The sequence below is a fragment of the Urocitellus parryii genome, unplaced genomic scaffold (genome assembly GCF_045843805.1).
Source record: "Urocitellus parryii isolate mUroPar1 unplaced genomic scaffold, mUroPar1.hap1 Scaffold_53, whole genome shotgun sequence".
NCBI classification, from domain to species: Eukaryota; Metazoa; Chordata; class Mammalia; order Rodentia; family Sciuridae; genus Urocitellus; species Urocitellus parryii.
In genome coordinates, this window is record NW_027554068.1 from 2,655,440 (window position 1) to 2,679,548 (window position 24,109).

A 24,109-nucleotide genomic window follows, 5' to 3' on the forward strand; every position below is an offset into this window, starting at 1 on the left:
TTTTGGTTGTGTATTAAAAGTTCTGTCTGGCTATTTTGTGTTAATACCACAAATTTGAACCTGTAAAATTGTACATAAAAGGAAATTGCATAATGGTTAAGAAGAAAGTGTCAGAAAGAGGCTTCCAAGGACAGACCTTTGGTTTCATGCCTTCAGGATCAAAAGCAGGTCCCATCCAAGTTAACAGTCTTTTGAAGTGAAGCAACAATGAGGTGAGGAATTGTAGAATGAAAAATTCAGTACAAACAGAAGATAGTTTGTACTTCTTAGAGAGAAGTACACCTTGCATGAGTTTTCATGAAATGTCAAATTAAAAGAGCCTATCGACTATACTTGCAAATATAGAAGCATCAACCTGATCTCTAATACCTAGGTTTATTTAGGTAAAATTTAGGATGAGAATAAGAATAGCAAATAAATCAATATGTTAAAAAATTCCCAATTCTCTCTGAAACCTTCTTCAAGTATGCATGTTAAAATTTATCCCAAGAAATTATTCTGAATTCCCTGACCCTGAAGAGGTGCCCTTTAACCTTCAGATTATTATGATATTACAGAATTTTAGATCCCAAAGTGTATATTTTACTATATATTTTTTTAGTTGTAGTAGGACACAATACCTTTATTTTATGTGGTGCTGAGGATCGAACCAAGCACCTCACATGTACTAGGCGAGCACTCTACTGCTGAGCCATAACCCCAACCCCCCCAAAGTATATTTTTAAATCTACTGTTCCGTTATTTTCAATTTTATTCATTTGCATACCATTCTCACAATTTTTGCCCTGTCTACATACCACATTTTTTTCTTCTTAAAGTCAACTTATTTTTTTAGTTCAATCAATTGAGCTTTATGTCAATGAAATCTCAGATTTCATATGCTAATTACAATTTTTCAAATGCTCATTAAATGCATAGCTAGTCAAAAAATCTCCATCTTCCTGCTGCTTTAGTTTAAACCCTTCATTTTGCAAATTAGGAAAACAGGCCCAAAGAGTTCAACTGATTTCAGGCAGGGGATCTCACAGCTCCCTCAGTGAGAAGCAGGACTATATTCTGCCTTATTGTGTATGCTTCCTTTCATAAGGCAGAAACGAAAAACAGAATCTTAAGGAGTGCTCTTACACAGTAACAGCACCATTCGATGATGAATTACTTGTTTCCTTGGCACTTTGAAAACCTAAAACTAGAGAGTATATAGATATATTGATGAGGGAGTAGTGGTAAGAAAAAAAAAATTCTCAAAGACCTTTAGGTGGATAAATATTCATTCTAGCAGTGTTATTTAATCTGTATAATTTCAAATCTAGGTATGAATTCTTTGTATACAACTATAAAAGCACAGCAAATTCATAGATTAGAGTCAAGCAAAACTACAAACCCAGTAATCTTTATTAACACATTAAATAACATAACAAAGGAACTTGTGTTACTAATGTAATTAATAACTTGTAATGTAAAATGGAACTCAGTTCCCTGGTATTTTAATTTGGCTTGAATTTATTAGGTCATGACCTGGTTATCTTACTACTTTTCTTTCCTCAAATTACCTCAGAACCTTCATTTGGACTGGATATTGTGATATCATTTGGCTTTCAGCTGTTGCAAACTTTTTGGGAAGGCGGAGGGGTGAGAGGTACTAACCAGGGATTGAACTCTGGGGCACTTAACCACTGAGCCACATCTCTAGCCCTTTTATAAATTATTATTTTTTTAAATTTCCAGACAGAGTCTCAGTCAGGGCCTTACTAAGTTGCTAAGGCTAGTATTGAACTTGTGATCCTCCTGCCTCAGCCTCCAAAGCTGCTGGGATTACAGGTGTATGCCATTACACCCAGCTAACTTGTTACAAACTTAATATAAAACCAAATACAAGCTCTGAAGTCATGAGACTATACTTGATTATAAGGATGGCATACAGATGATTATCACTGAAAATAAGCCAAAAGACTTAAAATTTCTTTTTTTAAGTTATAGACACAATACCTTTATTTTATTTATTTTTATATGGTGCTGAGGATTGAACCCAGTGCCCCACACATGTGAGGCAAGTGCTTAACCACTGAGCTACAATCCCATCCCAGGACTTAAAATTTCTAACTGATTTTTTTCCCTCAGATCCTGAAGCATATATGATAGCAACCCCAGGGAGACCTACAGATCTGAGTTTGAGAAACAGGGAATTGAAGAATTTACCTTATGTCAAAAGGCTTAGTTTCTAGACTGGCTCTGCCCTCTGCTGGCTGTCTGACTTGGGCAAACCTTTGTTTCCATGTCTAAAAAATGAAGGTGTTAATTTGAAACAGAGGTCTCTTCTAGCCCTAAAGTCCTAAGATTCTTATAGCTCTGTAGAATTTATTAAGCAAGATGTACCTTGTATAAATGATTGGGTATAAGGTATAAGGAAAGTCTAAAAACTTGCAAACATCCGTGTTTGTATTAAGGTCACACCATGTTTGTATTAAGCTCCATCAGCACACTTAATGTGAAGCATAACTTGTATAAGAATTGCTTATAGTTCTTACCACTGACAGAGTATGTTTTCTGTACAGCTAATTTTCTTTCAATCATATTTAGATTCCAATCATATACGTCCAAAGAATAAAATGATCAGGGTTTTTGGGGAAAAAAATCCTACTGGATAAAACAAGATTTGAGTAAAGAAACGATACAGGAGAGAATTCAAATGATTTTTATTATTCATTTTTAGCTGTAGATGGACACTGCACTTTTATTTTATTTATTTATTTTTATGTGGTGCTGAGGATTGAACCTGGTACCTCACATGTGCAAGTGTTCTGTCACTGAGCCACATCCCCAGCCCTCAAATAATTTTTAAATTAGGGAAACATCAAGAATAATGATCTCTCTTTCTATCTTTATTTCTTGTTCTTAGGCCTTCTAGCAATTTCTTTGTTTCTTTTGAAAAAACGAGAAAGTGTACAAATTCCTGTCGGAATCATCATAATATCTGGCTGGGGGTAAGTTGGTAGTTTTTTTGTTTGCTTACATGTTTCCATATGCACAGTTACTATTCATTCTCTCTTTCTCTCTCAATTACCCTTGTTATTATAGAATTCCTGCTCTCCTTGTTGGTGTTCTTTTGATAACTGGAAAACACAATGGAGATAGCATTGACTCAGCCTTCTTTTATGGAAAAGAGCAGGTGGGAAGAGTTTATTAGCAGTTCTGTTCTTGAGAACATCTCATTTTAGCTTGTTAATGTACCTAATTATACTTACATTGAAATTAACTTTAAAAATCTATTCTAATTTATTGCAGTTTATACTGGTGATCCTATATCACCTTGTCACACCTCAAATATGATGAACGTTTTGCATGCTAAGTCTATATTTAGCTGAAGAATGCTTGAGCTTAATTGATTCTTCTTAAAAACTCTTATGAATTATGTTTTCTTTACTGGAGAAAAGAGTGATTAATTTAAAGCCATTTAACAAGCTAGTAGTTATAGTAAATGTCAAACTCTTGATTCTTAATCCTATCAAAAATATAAATTTCAGAAAACAATGTGTCTGGGAAAAAGTGTACTTGAACAGCTATAGAATAGGAGGCTTATGAGCCTGCTGAATTCTTCAGGAAGGCCCCAAGAATGTGTTTTTAAAAACCTCCCTGAAGATTTTCATTTGTTATCCTTTTTTTTTCCTGTTCTGTAATTTTGAATTTGAGTTTTTATGAGAATAAATAAGATATACATGTAAAGAACTTTGACTAGTGCTGGCATATAGTTACTGCTCATAAGTATTAGCTGTACTTATTCATTTTTACTATCATTATCATAAAATTTCTCAACTGAAGTATACTTGAACTACATAAGCAAAAATTCAAAATTAAAGTTATAACAAATTATTCCAATTACTTGTAAAAGAAACCAGTGGCTATGTTAATCAGCTGCTGTACAACAAAGCATCTAGAACACTTACATGATTATAAACAGACTCTGATTTCTCTTCAAGTACATTCCTTATATGCTGTTACCCATTCTTAAGAACCACTGTTCTAGAGTATTTACAACTGTGCAGATGTATTTTCCATCAAAAAATGCTCTTAATGCATTCTGCTAAGATTATCAGATGGGATTATAAAAGTGGCCTAATGTCTTTTTTTTTTTTTTAACATCGTCAGATGATCACCACAGCAGTCACCCTGTTCTGCAGCATTCTAATAGCTGGTATATCACTCATGTGCATGAACCGCACCACCCAAGCAGGACACTATGAAGGTTTCAGTCAGTCTCAGAGCCACAAAGCAGTGGAGCCTGGAAACACTGCTTTTGATGAGAGTCCAGCACCAACAAATGAACCAGAACTTTTTACAAGTTCAGTACCAGAAACAAGTATGTTACGTGCCTTTATAGCATACATCCTAATTATTTTGCTTAAGAGAGGATCCCTGAACTATTCTGAAAATCATAGGTATTTGCCAAATTAAGAACCTGAATCACAGTCAATAATCGGAAGAGTTTACAAATTATTTCTGAAAGTATGTTTGTGAGAACAATCTTTTGTTAAAAATGTAGGACTTCCTGAGACCTGAGAGCTTAGAAAGTTTAGAAAAAAGTCACAATGGAAAGGAATATTCTTCCTAGAAATCTACACACATATATATGTTAATTTAACAACATTTTATCAACAAAGTGAGCTAAAGGAGGCCTACTAAGAGGCTGGGTTGATAGTAGAAATTAGGCATCTGCAAACTAGAGCCCAGACCAAATCACACCCACCATATAAAAATGATTTTTACACTTTTAAAAGGTTGAAGAAAAATTAATAAATATTTTGTGACTACTGGAAATTATATGAAACCTAAATTTCATGTCTGTAATTTTATTAAAACAGCCATGCTTATTGATTTACGCATTGTCTATGGCTGCTTTCATGCTGTAATAGCAGAGTTGAGTCATTGCATCAGAGACTGGCTTGTAAAGCCTAAAATATTATCTAACCCTTTATGGAAGATGTTTGCCCATTCTTGGTATAAGTAAAAATATGATCCTAACTAGTATATGTGTTAGTAAGAGTCAACAATTGTTACAGGATTTGTTTCAATTCATGAAGGGAAGTCAACAATAGTGTATGCATTTTGGATGCACTGATGCATGTGGAAAGTTCACAGATAACGGACATTGTGTTCAGAAGAATAAATGATGGTTTACAATATTTTGTTTAGATAGCTTGTGGAGTAGAAAGATGAGTAAAGTATAAGAAGAAAGAGTGACAACAGAGATAGAAGATAATTTATTCATCTTCAAAAGGAAGAAATGAGAAAGTTTCATTGCACAGCACTTTGTCATGAACTGTATTAGTGCTAGGAATGTTGCATTTAAAATGCTGCCCACAAATCTCGCCATTTTACATTTCCTTTCTTCCTTCCTCACCCGTTCCAAACTGGAAGTAAATAAAAGAGTGATTAAAAACTTACCCTGGAGCCATATTGCCTATGTTCAAAGCCTGACTTCATGATTTACTACTGTCTGATCTTGGGCAATTTCCCAGTGTTTCACTTTCTTTATCTAGTAACACCTACCTGTAAGAATGTGATTGGAGCCAGGTACAGTGGCAACCTATAATCCTAGCGGCTTGGGAGGCTGAGGCAGGAGGATCCCGAGTTCAAAGCCAGCCTCAGCAACTTAGGAAGGCCCTAAGCAACTCAGTGAGACCCTGTGTCTAAATAAAATGTAAAAAAGGGCTAGGGAAGTGGCACAGTGGTTAAATGCCTCTGCGTTCAATCCCCAATATCAAAAAAAAAAAGAAAGAAAAAGAATGTTACTGTATAAAATGAGTGAACATGTATAAAGTCCAGCACATAGTAAGTATGAGTAAGTAATAGCTATTATTATAACATTTATTAATTTTTTTACAGAATTTTAAGTGTACTCCAGATATTTTATATGACAAACTATGGCAAATCAACTCAATTGTATTGAAACAAAGAGAGTAACTCAACAAAATTATCAAAATATCCAATAATATGAAACTTTTGCATTTTGAATTAATATGGCTTGATGAAGAGCCTCCCAAGAGGCACACAAGAAAAAACACAAAGATACAGGGCAGATCCTGTTTTCTGAAGACAAGACATCCTTATCCAGGAAAAACAGTTTCCTATAGTTCTCCAATATCGCACCCCTGTACAAAACCCTCTGAGCGGGGTTCAGGCACTTGCATTTCTCCTGTTGGAAAACACTGTGGCTACATCCCTGAATGCCAATAATCCCAAGGGCACCCACATGCAGGTGTAGGGACCCCAAGACTCTGGAGGTATAGGACTAGGTACTGATAACATTTTTTATTATGATTATTACTGTTATTGTTATTTTTGGTACTAGGTACTGAACCCAGGAGGGCTTTACCACTGAACTATATCACCAGTCCTTTTTACTTTTTATTTTGAGTCAGAGTCTCACCAATTTGCTGAAGCTAGCCTCAAACTCGCAATCCTCCTGCCTCACCTTCAGAGTCCCTGAGATTTCAGGTATGCACCATTGCACCCCGCGTATTATAACATTTCATTATAAAAGGAAGACATCAAGGTTCAAGACTAGCCTCAGCAAACTAGAGAGCCCCTAAACAACTTAGTGAGACCCTGTCTCAAAATAAAAATGGCTAGGATATAGATCAGTGATAAATTGTCCCTAGTTAAATCCCCAGTACAAAAAAAAAAAAAAAAGACATTCATACAGTAAGGAATTCAAATACAATTACAATTATAATTCAAATACAATTAAAAAGGAATTCAAAGACAATTAAAAGAGAAGCTAAACTCTTCCCTTCCCTTGCCCTTGGCTCTACTCCCCAGAGTTATTTTATGGTTTATTTATCACAATTCATAATGTTCCACAACTTCTGCAAAGGTAATGAAATATGAGATAACAATTTTTCTTCTTAGGTAACTGTAAGAAATTCAGTAAAGCTTGAACTCAGGGTACATATGGGGAAGAGATCAAAAAAAGTTGGAAATGTAAGCAGATACAGAGGGCATTCTGTGTCATCGGAAAATATGAAGGTTTTGTCCTACATGTAAAGGGTCCTATTAGTAGTTTTTGCAATAGGCTAGGCCAGATACAGGGCAGAGGGTGGTAGGTGTGGGATGGACCGGATAGGTCAGACTCAGAAGCTGTACTGATGGACTTGCAATCAACTGGACTGGTGAGAGCTAATGGAGGACCTGAGTATAACTTCCAGAAATTTGGTTTTAGTGAATGTGTGATCATCCTTCAGGCCTTCCAGGCACATCTTCTCTTTCCTTCTCAGGTATTTTAGCCTTTCAGAACAGGCAGTTCTCCCTCCGCAGGGTCCTTCATCTACACCTGACCTTTATTCCCCACTGTGGCCTCCAGTCTCTCTGCTAGATTCTTGTAATTCCTTCCAAACTGGGCTGCCTGTCTCCCATCACTCCCTGCTCCAATCTGTTTTATATGAATTGGCAAAACCTTCCTCACAGAGCTCTGGTCACATAGACTCCTGATGCAGGTCTAGGAGGACCCTGCAGTTGGACAAGGTTCACACTCCTGAACATGGTGCTCAAGATCTTCCACAATCCAGACATGCCCTGCTCTGGCCCAGTTCTGCCCCCTCTCCTCTTCAGCTTTCCCCTCTCTCCACTACTGAGCTTTCCATGCTTTTCCCCAAAATGGCATTCATTTTATTACACCTCTTTTATATTATATTATATTATATTATATTATACCTCCTTTTAAATATATAATATATATTTTATATATATTATACCTCTTTTCTATTATATTCTTTTCTATTATTCTTTTATACTTCATGGCCTTTAAACCCAAGCTCACTAATTTCTTTCTTAGGTAATTCATGATTATATCAGAATTTCATTCAAGTTTCTTGACCACTTTCCTTTTGAAAGCTGAAGTTCAAGGATTGAATATTTAAAAGCTGACTTCCATGGGCCTAGAGTACTGTTCTGATCATGCACAACTTCCTTTCCTACTTTACTTTCTTGAAGAATCTTTCAGGTATCCTACAAACCCATATATTGATTGTTTTCTGACAGAGCTTGAAGACCATCCCACCTACAGCTGGCTGTGTCTTTCTTTTCCACAAGTGTTTTAAAACTGGCTACCAAAGGCCAGACATCTGTGGGAATTGATGAACTAAGAGTTTTAGGCCCAGAGACTTTTGCTGCTACATCTTTACCTATTATTTAAAAATAGCAGATGAACTGTATAATAGCTTTTCTTTAAATCCATTATTATCATCTCCAGCAAGAAAATAACGTGAACCTATAGTATAAATAAATGGAGAGCAAGATGATAGCTATACCTTATCTAAGAAACCTTCTGTGATGTTTATACTTCCCTCTTATTTCACTATTTTATAATTGCTTTTTAAGTTGTTTATATAGCCCACTAGACTAGACTATAAGTGATTTGTCTATCTGATAGACTGGCTGGATGTGGTGGTGCAATCCCAGCTACTCAGGATGTAGCAGGAGGATTGCAAGTTCAAGGCCAGCCTCAGCAACTTACCAAAACCCTGTCTCAAAATAAAAAATGTTTTGTGGATGTAGTTCAATCCCTAACACTGAAAAGAAAATTAGCTGATTGAAACCTTCAAGTTTCTGAAGAAGTATGGACTAGATAATGTATTTTCTTTTCTATTATCCTTTGGTTCTATTTTAACCTTGAGATAGCATCAATATCTTAAATTTAGCAAGGCCATTTTTGACTGCAGTTTTGTTACTTTTAAATACTTTTAAGAACATCATTGAAGAAATTAAGCATGTTGTCAATGAAAGGTTATTCTTGGGAATTATTCATTTTTCTAGCATATTAAATTTTAATAGTTTATTATTAAAGTTATTATTCAATTATAATTCATGTCAAGGAGCACCATGTCTATGTAAGTGTGAAAGGTTTTAAAAATCGCAGTGGATACAACAATTATTAATTGGGCATTATGTAAAATTGTGGATGTGTAACCGACGTGATTCTGCAATCTGCATTTGGGGTAAAATTGGGAGTTCATAACCCACTTCAATATAATGTATGAAATATGATATGTCAAGAGCTTTGTAATGTTGTGAAAAAACAATAAAAAAATAAATAAATAAATAAAATAAAGAGCACAGTGTACAGTTCTATGACTATATGGAAGAAAAAAATACAGCTCTATAACAGATATCTCAGTGTGACTTCTATAAGCCAACCTGCCTATAAACCTGCAAGAGATTTTCAGCAGTATATATTTGAAAGAAAAACATATATCATTGTTTTTACTGCATCATCTAAACTAATAGGAGACAGATTCTTGAAAGAAGTGATTTCAAGCCTAACTTAGAAAGCAGGAGAAGATTTGATCAGCCTAGGTCTTTTATTGTTTGTTTGTTTGTTTTAATTAGTTACACATGACAGTACAATGATCTTGACATATACAATTGAATCAGATGGGATATAATTTCATTTTTCTAAGTGTACAGGTTGTAGAATTACATTGGTCATGCAGTCACTTATATACCCACAGCAATAATAATGTCTATTTTATTCTGCTGTCCTTCCATTCCCCCCTTCCCCTCCCCTCCCCTCCCTTCTCTCTACCCAATCTAATGTGACACAATTCTTTTTTTTCCCTCACATCGTCATACCTGTATTCTGTATAATGAATATGCAATTCCCTTTCTCCCTACCTTTCCCTTCCACCTCTCTTCCCTAACTAGAGGTAATTTTCTTCTCATGCTCTTCCTCCCTACCCCATTTTGAGTCACCTCCCTTATATCAGAGAAGACATTCAGCATTTGTTTTTTGGGATTGACTAACTTCACTTAGCATGATCTGCTCTAATTGCCATCTATTTCCTGCAAATGCCATGATCTTGTTATTTTTTAGTGCCGAGTAATATTCCATCGTGTATAAATGCCACATTTTTTCTATCATTCATCCATTGAAGGGCATCTAGGTTGACTCCACAGTCTAGCTATTGTGAATTGTGCTGCTATAATTATTGATGTGGCTGTGTCCCTGTAGTATGCCATATTTAGGTCTTTTGAGTCAGCCTAGGTCTTGATGGGACTTGTGGAGGGTGTGAAGAATTTTCCTGAAAGAAGGAAATGCTTTTTGTTGCTTAGGATGGGTAGCTGGCTAGGAAAAGAGGCCAAGTCATAGGCAGCTATCCATTTAGACTGAGTTTGAATTTTCCACAGTTACCAATAGAACACTAGTATGTATTTTTGAAAAGTGATGAAATAAAAGCTGTGTTTTAGGAAAGTGAATTTTTAGTTCCCAAAATACAGTAGAATTAAAACAGCAATGAATAAATTTTTTCTTCTCTCATATAAGAAGACAATATATAAAGATGATGATCATTCATCCTACACTTTTTAAAATGTTAATATTGTACAGCACATTTGAATACTTTTGATAATTGTCATGTGAAAATATTTCCATGGAGGCAGCATGAGTAGGTTTTGGGTGGTTTGGTTTTGTTTGGAATTTCTTGAACTTGTCCATTTCTGTTGTGGTTGGGCTCTACTCTCACATTATTTTTCTATATATAGGTTGCTGCTCTTGCTCCATGGGAAATGGTGAATTATGCTACCCATCAATAGAGCCAGCAGCAAACACAAGCACCAGTGGGCCTGTGATTCCTTCATTTGAGAAAAGTAAGTGCCCTGGGATATGAGGAAGGGCATAAGGAACAGAAGAGCCCTTGTCCTTCTGTGTCATGAAACCTCTACATAGTATTTCTTCAGCAGCTGTAATACTACAGAACACTATTTGAGAACAGATTCTCAAATAAAATAGGAAAAAGATGTGAATAGAATAATAATCATGCAGAGAAAACATTTATTTTAAAAAGATAAAGTTCTTATAGTATCACACGCGTGTATGCATGCACGCACACACGCACACACACACACACATGCACACACACTTTCCAATAAATTTAACTCAAGAGATAAACCCAAGAAATTTGCCCTAAAAGCTATTATTATTTTGGCTTTTTTTCTTATTTTAGAAGCTGAGACTTTCCCCTATCACTAACCCTTATGACCAGGACTAATTAATTAATGCTTAATTATATTGTGCTTTAAATATAACTTCTTTTAAAAATAAGAAAAACAACTTTAAAAGTAATAAACTTTTGGCATGTAAACTAAGAGACTAAATCACTTTTTTCTGAATTTTAAATTATTTAAAACTGAACATATTTATATAGAATTGGAATTGCAGTGCACTTTCAGTTGATTTTGCTCTTTGTGATGGAGAATCTGTCAATTACATTGTTGCAAAAGGCATTTTTAAAAGTTTTTTAGTTATAGATGGACCCAGTACCTTTATTTTTATTTTTAATGTGGTGCTGAGGATCGAACCCAGTGTCTTCCACATGCAAGGCGAGCACTCTACCACTGAGCTACAACCCCAGCCCATGGCATATGTCTTTATATAATAAATGTTGGGAGGATTATAAGAAATTATGGGTGCAAATCACTTAGCATTGTGTATGGTATACGTGGTAAATGTTCATTAAATGTAATACTGGCAACAGTTGTTATTCAGGTGGCATTTATATTTGTCTGCTATCTGTTGGCTAGGAATGAATCTTAAATAGTAGCAGAACTTCGGTTTCCATAGAAAGAAATATCAGATTATCAGCCTTCATTAAATTTTCTAATAGGACATCCAATCTCGAATTCAGTTAAATTGTCTTAGTTTTTATTTATGTGCTTCTTTTGTAAAGTAGTGTTTCTTTATGTCCCAAGGTTTGCTTTCTTAATTTTTTTCTCTCTACCCAATATCATAGTAAAGTCATTTTCTGCTTCTCAAATTATCCTTAGTCTTTCTTTAACTATCATTTTCTTCATTACTAATACTGATTCATGAAAACTTTTATACTATAGGGACTTTCAAAATTTTCTGATCATGTTTTGTAAAAATCATATTAAAAGAAAGCCATCATATATGGACATCATCTAACCATGTAATTTAGTATCATTCCTAAGCCTGAAATTTTAAAAAAAGCCTAAAGGAAATTAAACCATAGACAAATGAGAATTTCTAGAGCTTTACAATATAATTCATCCCCCATTCCCTGCTGTTGCACAAAGGCAAAATAAATATTACATTTAGATTGCTAAGTGGCAACAATGTGGGAAAAGGCAAATGAAAAACTAATAAGATTTATTTTATGCATTTTAATAATGTGTGTACATAATATTTTAAAACCAGTTTTTTCATAATATATATACACACATATATAACTATAACTCAAATTTTCTACACATAAGTTATTATGTTAGCTTTCTATTACTGTGACAAAATTTCTGAGGTAATCAGCTTAATAAGGAAAAAAGGTTTATTTTGGCTCATAGTTTAGGAGGTTTCAATTCATGGTCAAGTGACCAGGTGCTTTGGGCCTAAGGCAGCACAGTACATCGTGGTGGGAGCATGTGGCAAAGAAGCTGCTCATCTCATGGCAGCCATGAAGCAAAGAGAGAAAGAAAGGAGGGGCTGGAGTCCCAATATTTTTTCTTCCACTGTGCCTTACCTACCTCCTAAATGTTTCACAACCTCCCAACAGTGCCTCAGACTAGGGACAGCCTTTAATACTGGGTCTTTGGTGGACATTCAAGAGTCAAACTAGAGCAGATATATACAAATAGTTATTATTAAAATAGAATCATACTACAGAGATAGTTTGGTGACCTACTTTCTTTTTACTTAGCAAGACTGTAAACTTTCTCCCTACCATTAACTATTATGCTAGACCACATTTAGTGGTTGTATGTGTCCTTTCCCAAAAAGTGGCCTTAAGAAATAGATTTTTATTTTTAGGGTAAGAGCTATAAAATTGTTTTTTAATCTTTAACTTATATAAGATTGTATGTTAGACTAGGCATGTATTATGTAAAAATTTTTCCTTTTTCTTTAGTACCATATACAAAGTGGAGCTGAAGTGGAAAAACAAGTTTCTTTTGAAAGATCCCTCACCCCTGTTTTAGGCCAGAAAAGAGTCAGTTCTGTGATTTGAGTTTGGTCTCATATGTGAACAAAACATAGCATATAGACCTAGTTGGTACCTTGTAAGGCCTTTTGTAAGGCAAATTTTAAACTCAGAAAAGGCAGGAGTTAATTGTAAATTTATTTCACAGTTAGTCAAAATAGTGTATTCATGACTACTATGAAGATTTAATGCAGGTGAAACATGAGTTATTAATTTAGCCTTTTAAAATTTTATGTATAATTATAAAACATATATTAATATATAATTATATAACAAATTATATAGATAGAAAACATTGGTGAATGGAATAAAAGGGAAATATTACATACTAGTGGTTTTTTTTCAGATAAAAACACTCTCCAACTAAAACTCCTAAAACAACATGACGGAGCTTTCCCCCGATTTCATCGAAAATTACATACTGATTCTTAGCTGAATGTGCTTTTTTGTTGTTTCTCTTAGGAAGTCATTATAAATTTAAAATGCATTCAAATAAAAAGCTCTGATTACAAATTGTTGTGCTTACTGTTTCATAGATGATCACTGTGTGAGTCGCTGTAACTCCCAGAGCTGCATATTAGCCCAGGAAGAAGAACAGTATCTGCAGAGTGGAGACCAGCAACTGACTCGACATGTCTTGCTGTGTTTACTTCTCATTATTGGCCTATTTGCTGTAAATGTTTCTCTGGTTTTGTTTGGGACCTGTTTCTTTAAATGTCTGGCAAAGGTTTTATTTAGGCATCTGGGACCAAAACTTAGTTGCTACTTTTCAAGAGTAGAGTGGCTAGGCTATCTAAATTCTAATCTAGTTTAAGTGTTTTTTGTTTTTTTAGTTTTTTTGGTGGCGAGGGGAGAATCATTCATATTACTCTGTTGCCTAAGTGTTCCAGTAGCCTATTCTATTAGAATTACTTATTCATTCTGTGCTCTGAACGTAAATTTGGTAAAATCAGATAGATATCTCCATCATGTGTCCAAGGGCCAGTTATCCCTAACATGCTTGACTGACCGAAGTGGACAAATGCCTACATTATCCCTCACAAGATATTTCTCATATAAATTAACTTGAAAGAATAAGATTTAATTATGGAAATCAACCTAACTACTTCATGCAGTAGGGAAAAGAGGAAAAATGCCCATCAAATTACTGACATCTGGGGCTGGGGATGTGGCTCAAGCGGTAGCGCGCTCGCCTGGCATGCGTGTGGCCCAGGTTCAATCCTCAGCACCACATACAAACAAAGATGTTGTGTCCACCGAGAACTAAAAAAAAAAAAAAAAAAAAAAAAATATATATATATATATATATATATATATATATATATATATATAAATTCTCTCTCTCTCTCTCTCTCTCTCTCTCTCTCTCTCTTTAAAAAAAAATTACTGACATCTAACATTTTTGTGGGGAAGGGGGTGCTGGAGATTGAACCCAGGGTTATCACACATGCTAAGCACAGGCTCTATCACTGAGCACCACCCCTGGCCCCTGCTTTTGAATTTTTAACACATTTTTCATGGTTCTAATAATACATATATTTATAACCTGGTTTTTCACTTATGTCAAGCATTTTCAAAGTGTCCAAAATTAATACTTTAAATGGCTCCCCAGTAAACAATAGAGAGCTATATAATTTACTCAACCACTTCTTTATGAATTGTTTCTAACTTTTCAAAATACTCTAAAAAACATCTCCATGCATTATATTTTCTAGTGATATATTCCCAAAGTTGAGAAACCTGGATCAAAGAGAATAAATATTTCTGTGATTTTAGACGTATTCTACTAAATTGTTTTTCAAAGGGTAGATAGTATAGATTTATAAAGTGCTCTCACCAATATTGAATATTGTAATTTTGGGGGGAGGGATTTAACCCAGATATGATTTCTACATCTCCACCCTTTTATATTTTATTTGGAGATAGGGTCTAGCTTAGTTGCTGAGGCTTGTCTTGAACTTGTGATCTCCTGTCTCAGCCTCCTGAGCCACTGGGATTATAGGCATGCACCACCGGGCCCAGCTAGTTATTATAATTTTTTAAAGGTAGTTTAAGTGTAACCTGCCTAGAGGTGGGAGATAGGCCATATAACCTACGAGCCCTTTTCACACAGAATGCTTGTTACATAGTATGATATCAGCCAGCTACACTTTATCTGCTGTTTAAGGACAAAAATTAAAAAAAAAAGAAATGCTTCCAAGAATTCCTGCTTAGTGATATAATTATTTTCATTGTGTAGAACTAATTTTAAAATCAGTCCTGTCTTAGGCTAGTCGGCAGTCCTGGTATATTATGTAAGTCTCTGTATTATGACTCATGTCTTCTTGCTTCAAATCTGATCAGAATAGATGCTGTTTGAAAGACATCTGTCAGAAGAAGTAGTTGAAACCTCTTGTTTGAAAGACAAAGCCTCTGTATTCTCTCAGTGTTTTTCCCTTTAGTCTCCCCCCCCCCTAATTATTAGGTAGAAAAGTTATTGTACTGTGCTCTGGATGGAGAGAAATGATTAGCAGGCTTCATTTTAAAATACTCTTTTTTTTTTCTTTATAGAATCTTTCCAGTTGTTTATGGTGGCTATTCAACCAAGAGCCTGGAAGACTATACGTTGAGTTACAGTTTTTCTGTGCTGTGTTTAACTTTGGCCAGGTACTTATTTACTGAAACTTTGAGGGGTTTTTGTCTTCCTGGATGAGTTGAATGCAGAGAAGGGTATGCGGATGTTGTTGTTTTCTTCTAAATCAATAGGGTTTAGTTTGTTTGCCAGCTGCTGGTATACATGACAGCTGACAGCTGCTGCCTGTCTTCTAGTAGAGATGAATTCTTATATTGGTTAAAGTCATCAGAATGTACATTGAGTGTTTCAACCAGCAATACCAAATAATTTTTTTGCTTTGGTTTTGAGATAAAGAATCATAATTTAAGCAGGGACAAGATGTCCTAAGTTCTTTTTAAACTTTTTGTAATCTTAAAAACTCACTTTGGGAAAAATAATTCACCTTCCTTTAAAGGATTTATCCCCTTAGATGGACAAATATTATTTCATTTACATTTTAAACAACAGATACTTAAATCTTTACTTTAAAATCATGTGGTGTGTAAATAAAACTTTAGTCAGGGGTAATACTTTTCTTTCCTTGATAGTTATTTGTGTGCCAAAAATTGCTAAGCATTTTATATTCATTATCTCATTTAAACATCACAATAATACTTGCAACATAGATGTTATCATCCCCAGTTTAAAACATAGAAAACTAAAATTCCATGAAAAAGTGATGTAAAAGGTACTATTGTCTATGTTCATGACACTATTAAAATACATATTTAACAATACGTTTTACATATTGGAAAATATTTTTAGGTGCAAATTTCAAAATTTGATCTTTTCATTAACTGTGGGTGTCGGGGTGGTGGTGCTGGGGATCAAACCCAGGATATTGCATATGCTAGTCAAGTGCTCTATCACTGAGCCACATCCCCAGCTCAGCCCCTTACTTTTTAATTAGAGAATACTCATCCCTCATCCAGAGATTGAATATCAGTTTGAAAAAATATTGTATTTGAAATCAGTATGTTGCCTACTAAATGTAAAATAATTTGCCAAGAGTTAGTTAAGACTTGTCAATAAATGCTCCTGCAAGATTTTTCCTAACATTAATTTCTTGAAGTATTTCCAGTTTGTTTTGCCATTATTGTGGGAACAAAATGGTTATATCTAAAGGTACAAATTACCTCGGTTATTTGTGTCAGCTTATTACAACAATATGAACTTCCCAAGATCTACTTGATAACTATATCTTACATTGTGATATTAAGATCTGACTTTGTATCCAAGAATTATAAAATACTAGATTGAAAAATCTCAGTCTTCTGTGGCATTATGCATTCAGAAAGCCAATTCAAGCTTAGCCCTCCTAGTCCTGGGGCTGAGAAAGCTTCATTGCACTGCACTTTGTCATGAACTGAATTAGTGCCAGGAATGCTCCCACACAAGTAGTTCAAGGGAGTGAGAGACACACAAACCTCACTCTCATCCAGTCTTCCTCTTGGAGAGGAGGAGAAAGATATTCCCTTCTGACTGCTTATAGTTTGGGGTAAAGAAAATCGGGCCCTTCATATAATGTTATATTGCCTTCTCCATCCCACCTTCCACCAACCTGCACCTCAGTATGCTTCACAAATGGCAGCTGAGCTCTCTTTCTCCCAGGCAGTCCTAAATTTCCTGATCTGGGGCTTATATCTGGTGCCAGTTTGCCTTATTACTCCAATTCCTTCAAGCCCTTTCCCTAACCACTAGCCAGTACCACTTCACATAAATTCTGTTCAGTTATTATTATTGGATATTGCAGCACTTGTTAATTATGTAATTTATGAAGTTTCAACAAAAAAACAATAAATACTAAGCACAGTGGGAGAATTTTTTTTCAAAAACAAGAAAACAAAGACATATAATTCTTAAATATTTTTATTTTTCTTTAGTAAGAAGTCATAGGAATATGGTTGCTCAGCACTAGTTTTTATCACCCATCATAATTAGAACAGAATGATTGGGAAGAGGCAGCAAACATGTCTGGTTCCAGGTACTGAACTTTAGAGTACCTGCTTTGTATGCTCCATTTGAAATGTTGCTCTAATCACACTATAGGTTTGCCTCCTCAAGCACTAAATTTGGTGACTTCCTTAATTCCTGCTCTTACAATTTTATTGCTGCATTCAGAAAAAATAATTTTGTTTTCTTCCCTAGGGATTTATTTCCTTTGGAATCTTTGGATTGGACAAACATTTAATCATCCTGCCTTTCAAAAGAAGGTAAATTTAGTTTTGAAATAAATCTCTATATTCCTAAATTTGATGACAAAGCCATTATATTAAGATACTGATATTTTTATACCTTTAAACTGTTAGACCACCACTAAACACCATACAAGGGTTATCTGTTGATTCACATAGTTGTAAATAACTGCAGAGAAAATGTTGGAAGAACTATTATAAATGGAGCAATATAATTTGCATTTTAACAAAAACTGATGGACTCTGATTTTGATCTATGCCATTAGCTACATAAAGTTAAATAAAACTTGAACATATCTTTAGAAAGGGTAGTATTAAGTGGTGCCCCCAAAGGAATATATTTGATTGTCTTTCACCTTTGACAACAGGATTCTTCTATCAAACTAACTTATAGAAAACTCAATTTTTCTTTCTAAATTATTTTATTGGCTTAGTAAAGGGCTTCTTTGAATTAAGATCAAGAATTTTAAAAAGTAACAAGTATTGCAACTTGTAGGTGGGAGGAAAAGGCAGAGGGACAAATCTTTGTACTTCATTTGCTTTTAAAGTCAAAATTAGTAGAAATTAGAAGTGCTAACAGAATTCATCCTACCTGCTCTATGAATAGTGCCCCAAAACAGTATCTTTTATTCTTTCTTTCTTCTCCTTCAGCATCAGCATCAGCATCATCTTATTCACTAAGATTTCATTGTTAGGGTCATAATCATTTCATGAAGGAAAAGCGTAGTAAGAAAGTTATTGAACTTAGTTATCAGCTTCATAATGTGAACTACTCAACAGTTCAATTGTGTGAGCTGGCCAAAACAAAACCAGTCTGTACTCCAGAGCCCAGTATTTGCCTCTGTGATACCAAAATTTCAAAATGATTGAGTAAACTATTTGATATCTAAGTTATCTTTATGTTTCAAAAATGCAGTATAAGGAATATTTCTTAGTAAAAACTGAAATGAGCCAAAAATGTCTAGAGGATTTATAAAATAATTAGGTCACTCACCCAGCCTTCTGTGAAAAGGAAACTAAATGCAGAATCAGTTGTGTTGTAGATGAGATGGGAAATTTGGTGACTGGCTTTGGAACAGCCATTTTGATAGAGCAGAAGGGATTCTCTCTCCGTGCTTTTCTTTCGTTAAAAATAGCCTCCTTCGGCTGGGGTTGTAGCTCAGTGGTAGAACACTTGTCTAGCACATGTGAAGCACTGGGTTCAATCCTCAGCACTACATAAAAATAAAAGTAAAATAAAGTTTTAGAAAAAAAACTTTAAGAAAGTGAATATTTTTTTTTAAAAAAAATAGCCTCCTTAGTCAGGCATGGTAATACACATCTATAATCCCAGCTCCTGGGAGGCCTCAAGTTTGAGGCAAGCCTGGGCATATTAGTGAGAATCTGTATCAAGACAAAAACATTTCTTAAAAAGGGGCTGAGGGGCTAGGGATATAGCTCAGTTTGGTAGAGTGCTTGCCTTGCATGTAACAAGACCCTGGGTTCAATCCCCAGAACCACAAAAAATGGTGGGGGGTGGGGGGACTGAGGATGTCACTCAGCAGTAGAGCATTTGCCTAGGTTTTCACAAAGTTCCAGGTTCAATCTCCAGTAAGAAAAAATAAACTCCTTAAATTTTGGTTTTCAGACTTGAATTTCTATGGAACAATAAAGAAACAGCAGAAAACAGAGATTCTCTTGTTTCTGAGGAAATAAAAATGACCTGTCAACAATTTATCCATTATCAGCGTGACCTCTGTATCCGTAACATCTTCAAGGAAAGAAGGTAAGCAAATTGCCATTGTAGATCCAAATAATTATATTTTAGATTAACTATTTTTGGATTTTAATAGGCTAATAGTTATGGGTCAATTTTTAGTTTAAGAAGTAGCATATGAAAGAGACATATTACTTTGATTTTACTATTTTAAAATATCATATAACTTCTGATTTCTACATAAAATGTGAGAACTTTAAAACAAACCCGAATGTGGTAGAATATTAACATTCACTTCATGTTGGCCATTAGTGTCTCTCACAAAGCTTTGAAATACATTGGATTCAGAAATGGTTTTATATTCCCATTTTCTAGTGTTATATTATTATATTGTTTCATATTGCCAAGAAAACAAAATGAAGGCAGGAGTGGTGGCACACTCCTGTAAGCCCAGCAATTTGGGAGGCTGAGGCAGGAGGATCGCAAATTCAAGGCCAGCCATGTTAACTTAGTGAGACCCTGTCTCAAAAATTTTTTAAAAAAGGATGTAGCTCTGGGGTAAAGTGCCCCAGATTCAATCTCTGGTACCACAAATAATAATAATAATAAAATTTCTGCCTCTTAATTAATTCTGCTGCTTATATTTCACCTCAAGTCCTAATCTTCCTTTGGTCTATGACATTATATCTTCAAGGTATGGAATATACTGCAGCAGGAAATGACCAACTTTGAATAAACAAATTTGTAGTGAAAATATTTTTGGTTGTCATGCAAGAAAAATAAAACATAAGGAAAGTAACATGTGTATAACGGAAAATTATATAGGAGAGTTTATTTGCACCTATTATGCCACTATATTTAATATACATGCCATTATAATCAGAAGGTAGCCTAGGTTAGATGGTGGAAAGGGGAAGCATTTGGGTGTAGGTTAATAGTAGAATTCAACTCCTGAATTGAAGTTTCTTGGCTGTGTGACAATAGGCAGGTTCAATTCTCTAGCCTTAGTTTTCCTTTTCTTTAAAAATCCGACTCTCAATATTGTTTGAATTAGGTGACAAAATGTCTGTGATATGCCTAGCCTAATGGTAAACTATGGAGAAAAGCTAATGTTCTACCCTTAAAGGGCTGAGCACAATTATTTCAAGATATTATCCGCATCAACAACTTGTTTTTCAACTGCTTTTCAAAATTAAAAAAGAAAACTCTGTTGTTATCTCTGTCAGGCCTGTTGTGATTGCCAACTGTCGGGAAGTGTAGCTCTTACCATTTGCAGGGCTGCCAGGCTGCCTTGGTCCCAGATGGTTGAATGGGCACCAGCTGGTAGTGTTCTGGCCTGTTCCCTGTCCCTTTCCAGGCTCTACTGCCTGTACAGCATCACATTCTCTGACACTCTGTACATCTCCATGGGCTTTTGTTACAGCTGCCTGATCACAGTCTTCAAGAAACTATTCAATTGGTGTCTGGGACAGAAGGCATTAGGACTATAAATTAAAAGCCAACAAACAGGAAGAAGGCTCAGACAGGGGTTGTAACATTCAGGCTTCTGTCAAAATGATGTTTGCAGTTGCAAAGAATTAAGTTAAGAGTTCTTATTACTAAGTTAAAATATTGTAATCTGGGGTTGGGGATGTAGTTCAGCGGTGGAGTGCTTGCCTAACAAGCATGAAGGCCCTGGGTGACATCCCCAGCACCTCAAAACAAAACATACTGTGATTTTTACATACTTGAGAAACATTTTCGTTTATTAACCTTTTTTATAATTCTTATATGATACACATATATTTTATTTATGATAAAATGTTTTTAAATTCTTGTCACCTGTTTCTCATTTCATCTCAGTCTTCATTCGCTATTTCTCATTGTCAAGCACTTTAGGTTTTACAGCTTGACTGATGCTTGTGGACAGATTTTTGTTGTCTATTGCATATTTGTACAGAATTTATGTAATTGGGTTTGGTTGGGTTTTTTTTTTCATTTCTCTTTTCCTTGTTTATTTGAACACATTTGAAGGACCTCATATTTGCATTAAGAAGACAAAATTTAAGTGATCAAGAAGTAGATTTATAAAGCACATTTTAAAAAATCTTAAGATTTGTAGCAAGACAGATCTCACTTATTCTTTCCTTGCTTTTTAATGAAGCAAATCCTGACAAACACAAAAGTGAGGTTGTCTTGGTTGCTGATGGAAAGAAACACTACTTGTGGGCACGATAATAAAGTTTGATTTGAGTAGTTTAATAAAAATAGTCACTTCTTAAGAGCTTACAAAAAATATGTAATGTTCCTGAGACAATTAAAATTACTTAGCACAAATAAGAATATAAGAAATTATAATATATTTAATATTCAGACATTACCTATGTCCATTTTTTGTTGTTGAAGCGTTTCTGTTTTCACAAGCATTATTGGCATATTTTATTTTTCTCCAGGAGTCTTTCTGGGGTCAGGAAAGTTAACAATTCCTTTATATTCAGAACAGTTTCATTCCTGCCATGCTTTTAACTATCGTGCCGTCTTCCCTTGTTTCCTTCTATTTTTTCCTTGCTTGTCCTCTACCATGCAGTGCTGATACCAGGTTTACAGAACATATGGGTGAATCATTCCTTTGACATACAGGTGTGGTGCAAAGACTTCTGCTGGGACCTTCTGTGGCTGTGACCAGGTGAACTGGCTAATTGAAGTTGGCCTTGCCTCTGACCGTGGTGAAGCTGTGATATATGGAGACAGACTGGTGCAAGGGGGAGTCATCCAACATATTACCAATGAATATGAATTTCGGGATGAGTACTTGTTTTACAGATTTCTTCAAAAGAGTCCTGAACAGACTTCTGCTATTAATGCAGACAGCCCCCAACAGGAAAGCTATAAAGAAATTGAGCATTCACCCCCATCTTCACTTTCTCCTAAGTCCTAAATGATAAAGGAGAGAATCCTCCATGGAATCATATTCTAGTCCCAGATCCAGTATTTATCTGTGTGATCTTGGGAAAGTTAGACCCTCTCTGAGCCTTAGTTGCCACTTCTGTAAAATCTGACAAGATGCATTCCCCCCGCCCCGTGCTAACACTGTGGTTTTAGTATGGAAAACACATAGGAAAGTGACCTAGGAAAAAGAAAGAAACAAAAGGAAAAGTTCTGATAGTGAATATAATAATTACTATAAATAATACTAATGTGGCAACATTATAAAATGATTTCTTCCTGCAACTGTTTGCTATAACTTCAAAATCAATATCCAGTTGACAATTCCTTTTAATTGCCAAATTTGACAGATGTTCTGCTGGTGAAATGGACATAAAATTATGGTAACTTTACATTTATTAATGGCACTTCCTAAAAAAAATAATTTTACTGAATCTAATAAGAGGTTCTTATTCCTCCCAGCCCCCGTCCATTTCTTCGAAAAAACTCATTAACAAATTAGAATCACTGCCTTTTTTTTTTTAAATAGGCTTGTCTCTTCTTGCTCTTCTAACCAAAGTACTAATCTATGTCATTAGGAAAGGAATAAAAACCTCCATAAATATTATCATCAAAATCCAATCTCTAACTTTTGTGCTACAGATAGTAATTTGTGCATATTTATTTAAATATTAAAAAATTATTGTCATGTGATGTATCACTTATTATTTGCACAAAGCAACATAGTACAGAATAATAACCCTACTACTTTTCTCCCTGCAGTGAATAAAAAGGACCATATATATAGGCCAAGTCAAGAGTTAAAACTTCTAGACATAGCACCCTATGACTACCTTTAGAATTCAGTCTATGAATTCTATGTATTAAAAAAAATCTGTTTTTTAAATTTTTAAATTACTAAATGTTGCTATCTTAGTCCATTAAGGCAGCTATAACAAAACACCACAAACTGGATAGCTTATAAACAACAGAGACTTATTTCTTATAAGTCTGGAGGCTGTGTAGTCTAAGATTTAAGACATGGGCAGGCTCAGTGTCTGGTGAAGGCCTGATTTCTGGTTTACAGCTGGTGCCCTTTTGCTGTGACCTCACATGGTAGAAGGGAAAAACTCTTGTCTCTTCAGCCCTGAGAAAGGGACTGATGCCATTCATGAGGGCTCTACCCTCACGACCTAGTCACCTCCCAGTACTATCCCACTGGGGATTACATTTTAACATATGAATTTGAGGGGATGCAAACATTCAGACCATAACAGATAAAGTTCATCTTCAGAAAATTAAAGGGAGTTATTCACATGATTTTTGAACATCTACTTAATTATTAGGTGTCAGTTTAACTTACTTAAAATATGTTGAAATGTTTATCTCATGTTTAGTGTTTTCTATATAAAGCCGTTTAGAAAATTATTGCCCTTTTAATGCAACAGATATATAAATTTTTTAAAAACCTGCATGGAAGCCTAGTGTATTTAACAAGTAAATTTTACTTTAGTATACCATTAACCTATACAAATTTCAAGCTATCATTAGAGAATGGGCGTGTTTTTAAACAGAACTGTCTTGTGGGGGAACTTTTTCTAAAAAAATATGACCACGTTAATACTCTTTGAATGCTCAGGAGTAAGCATAAAGCCTCACTGCTGTTCCAATAGAGATGTAACTCACATGCATGCAGGCAACTCAAACTCAAGTGGAGAAATTTTTTATTTATGAACAAGTC

The 24,109-nt window shown here is 34.9% G+C and overlaps 2 protein-coding genes across 2 annotated transcripts in view; one reads left to right on the forward strand and one right to left on the reverse strand.

Annotated features, from left to right (window-relative positions):
- The window catches only part of LOC144252710 (lysosomal cholesterol signaling protein-like), a 48,543-nt gene extending 25,526 nt beyond the window's left edge, over positions 1-23,017 (forward strand). Inside the window, exons 8-16 of the mRNA XM_077794857.1 lie at positions 2,897-2,981; positions 3,076-3,166; positions 4,144-4,354; positions 10,534-10,638; positions 13,517-13,653; positions 15,531-15,626; positions 17,722-17,786; positions 19,396-19,533; positions 22,084-23,017. Of these exons, the coding sequence (XP_077650983.1) occupies positions 2,897-2,981; positions 3,076-3,166; positions 4,144-4,354; positions 10,534-10,638; positions 13,517-13,653; positions 15,531-15,626; positions 17,722-17,786; positions 19,396-19,533; positions 22,084-22,381 (1,226 nt within the window). The 3' untranslated portion in view covers positions 22,382-23,017. The remainder of the gene's footprint in view (positions 1-2,896; positions 2,982-3,075; positions 3,167-4,143; positions 4,355-10,533; positions 10,639-13,516; positions 13,654-15,530; positions 15,627-17,721; positions 17,787-19,395; positions 19,534-22,083) is intronic.
- The window catches only part of LOC144252709 (secernin-3-like), a 40,313-nt gene continuing 37,074 nt past the window's right edge, over positions 20,871-24,109 (reverse strand). Inside the window, exon 8 of the mRNA XM_077794856.1 lies at positions 20,871-20,948. Within this exon, the coding sequence (XP_077650982.1) occupies positions 20,943-20,948 (6 nt within the window). The 3' untranslated portion in view covers positions 20,871-20,942. The remainder of the gene's footprint in view (positions 20,949-24,109) is intronic.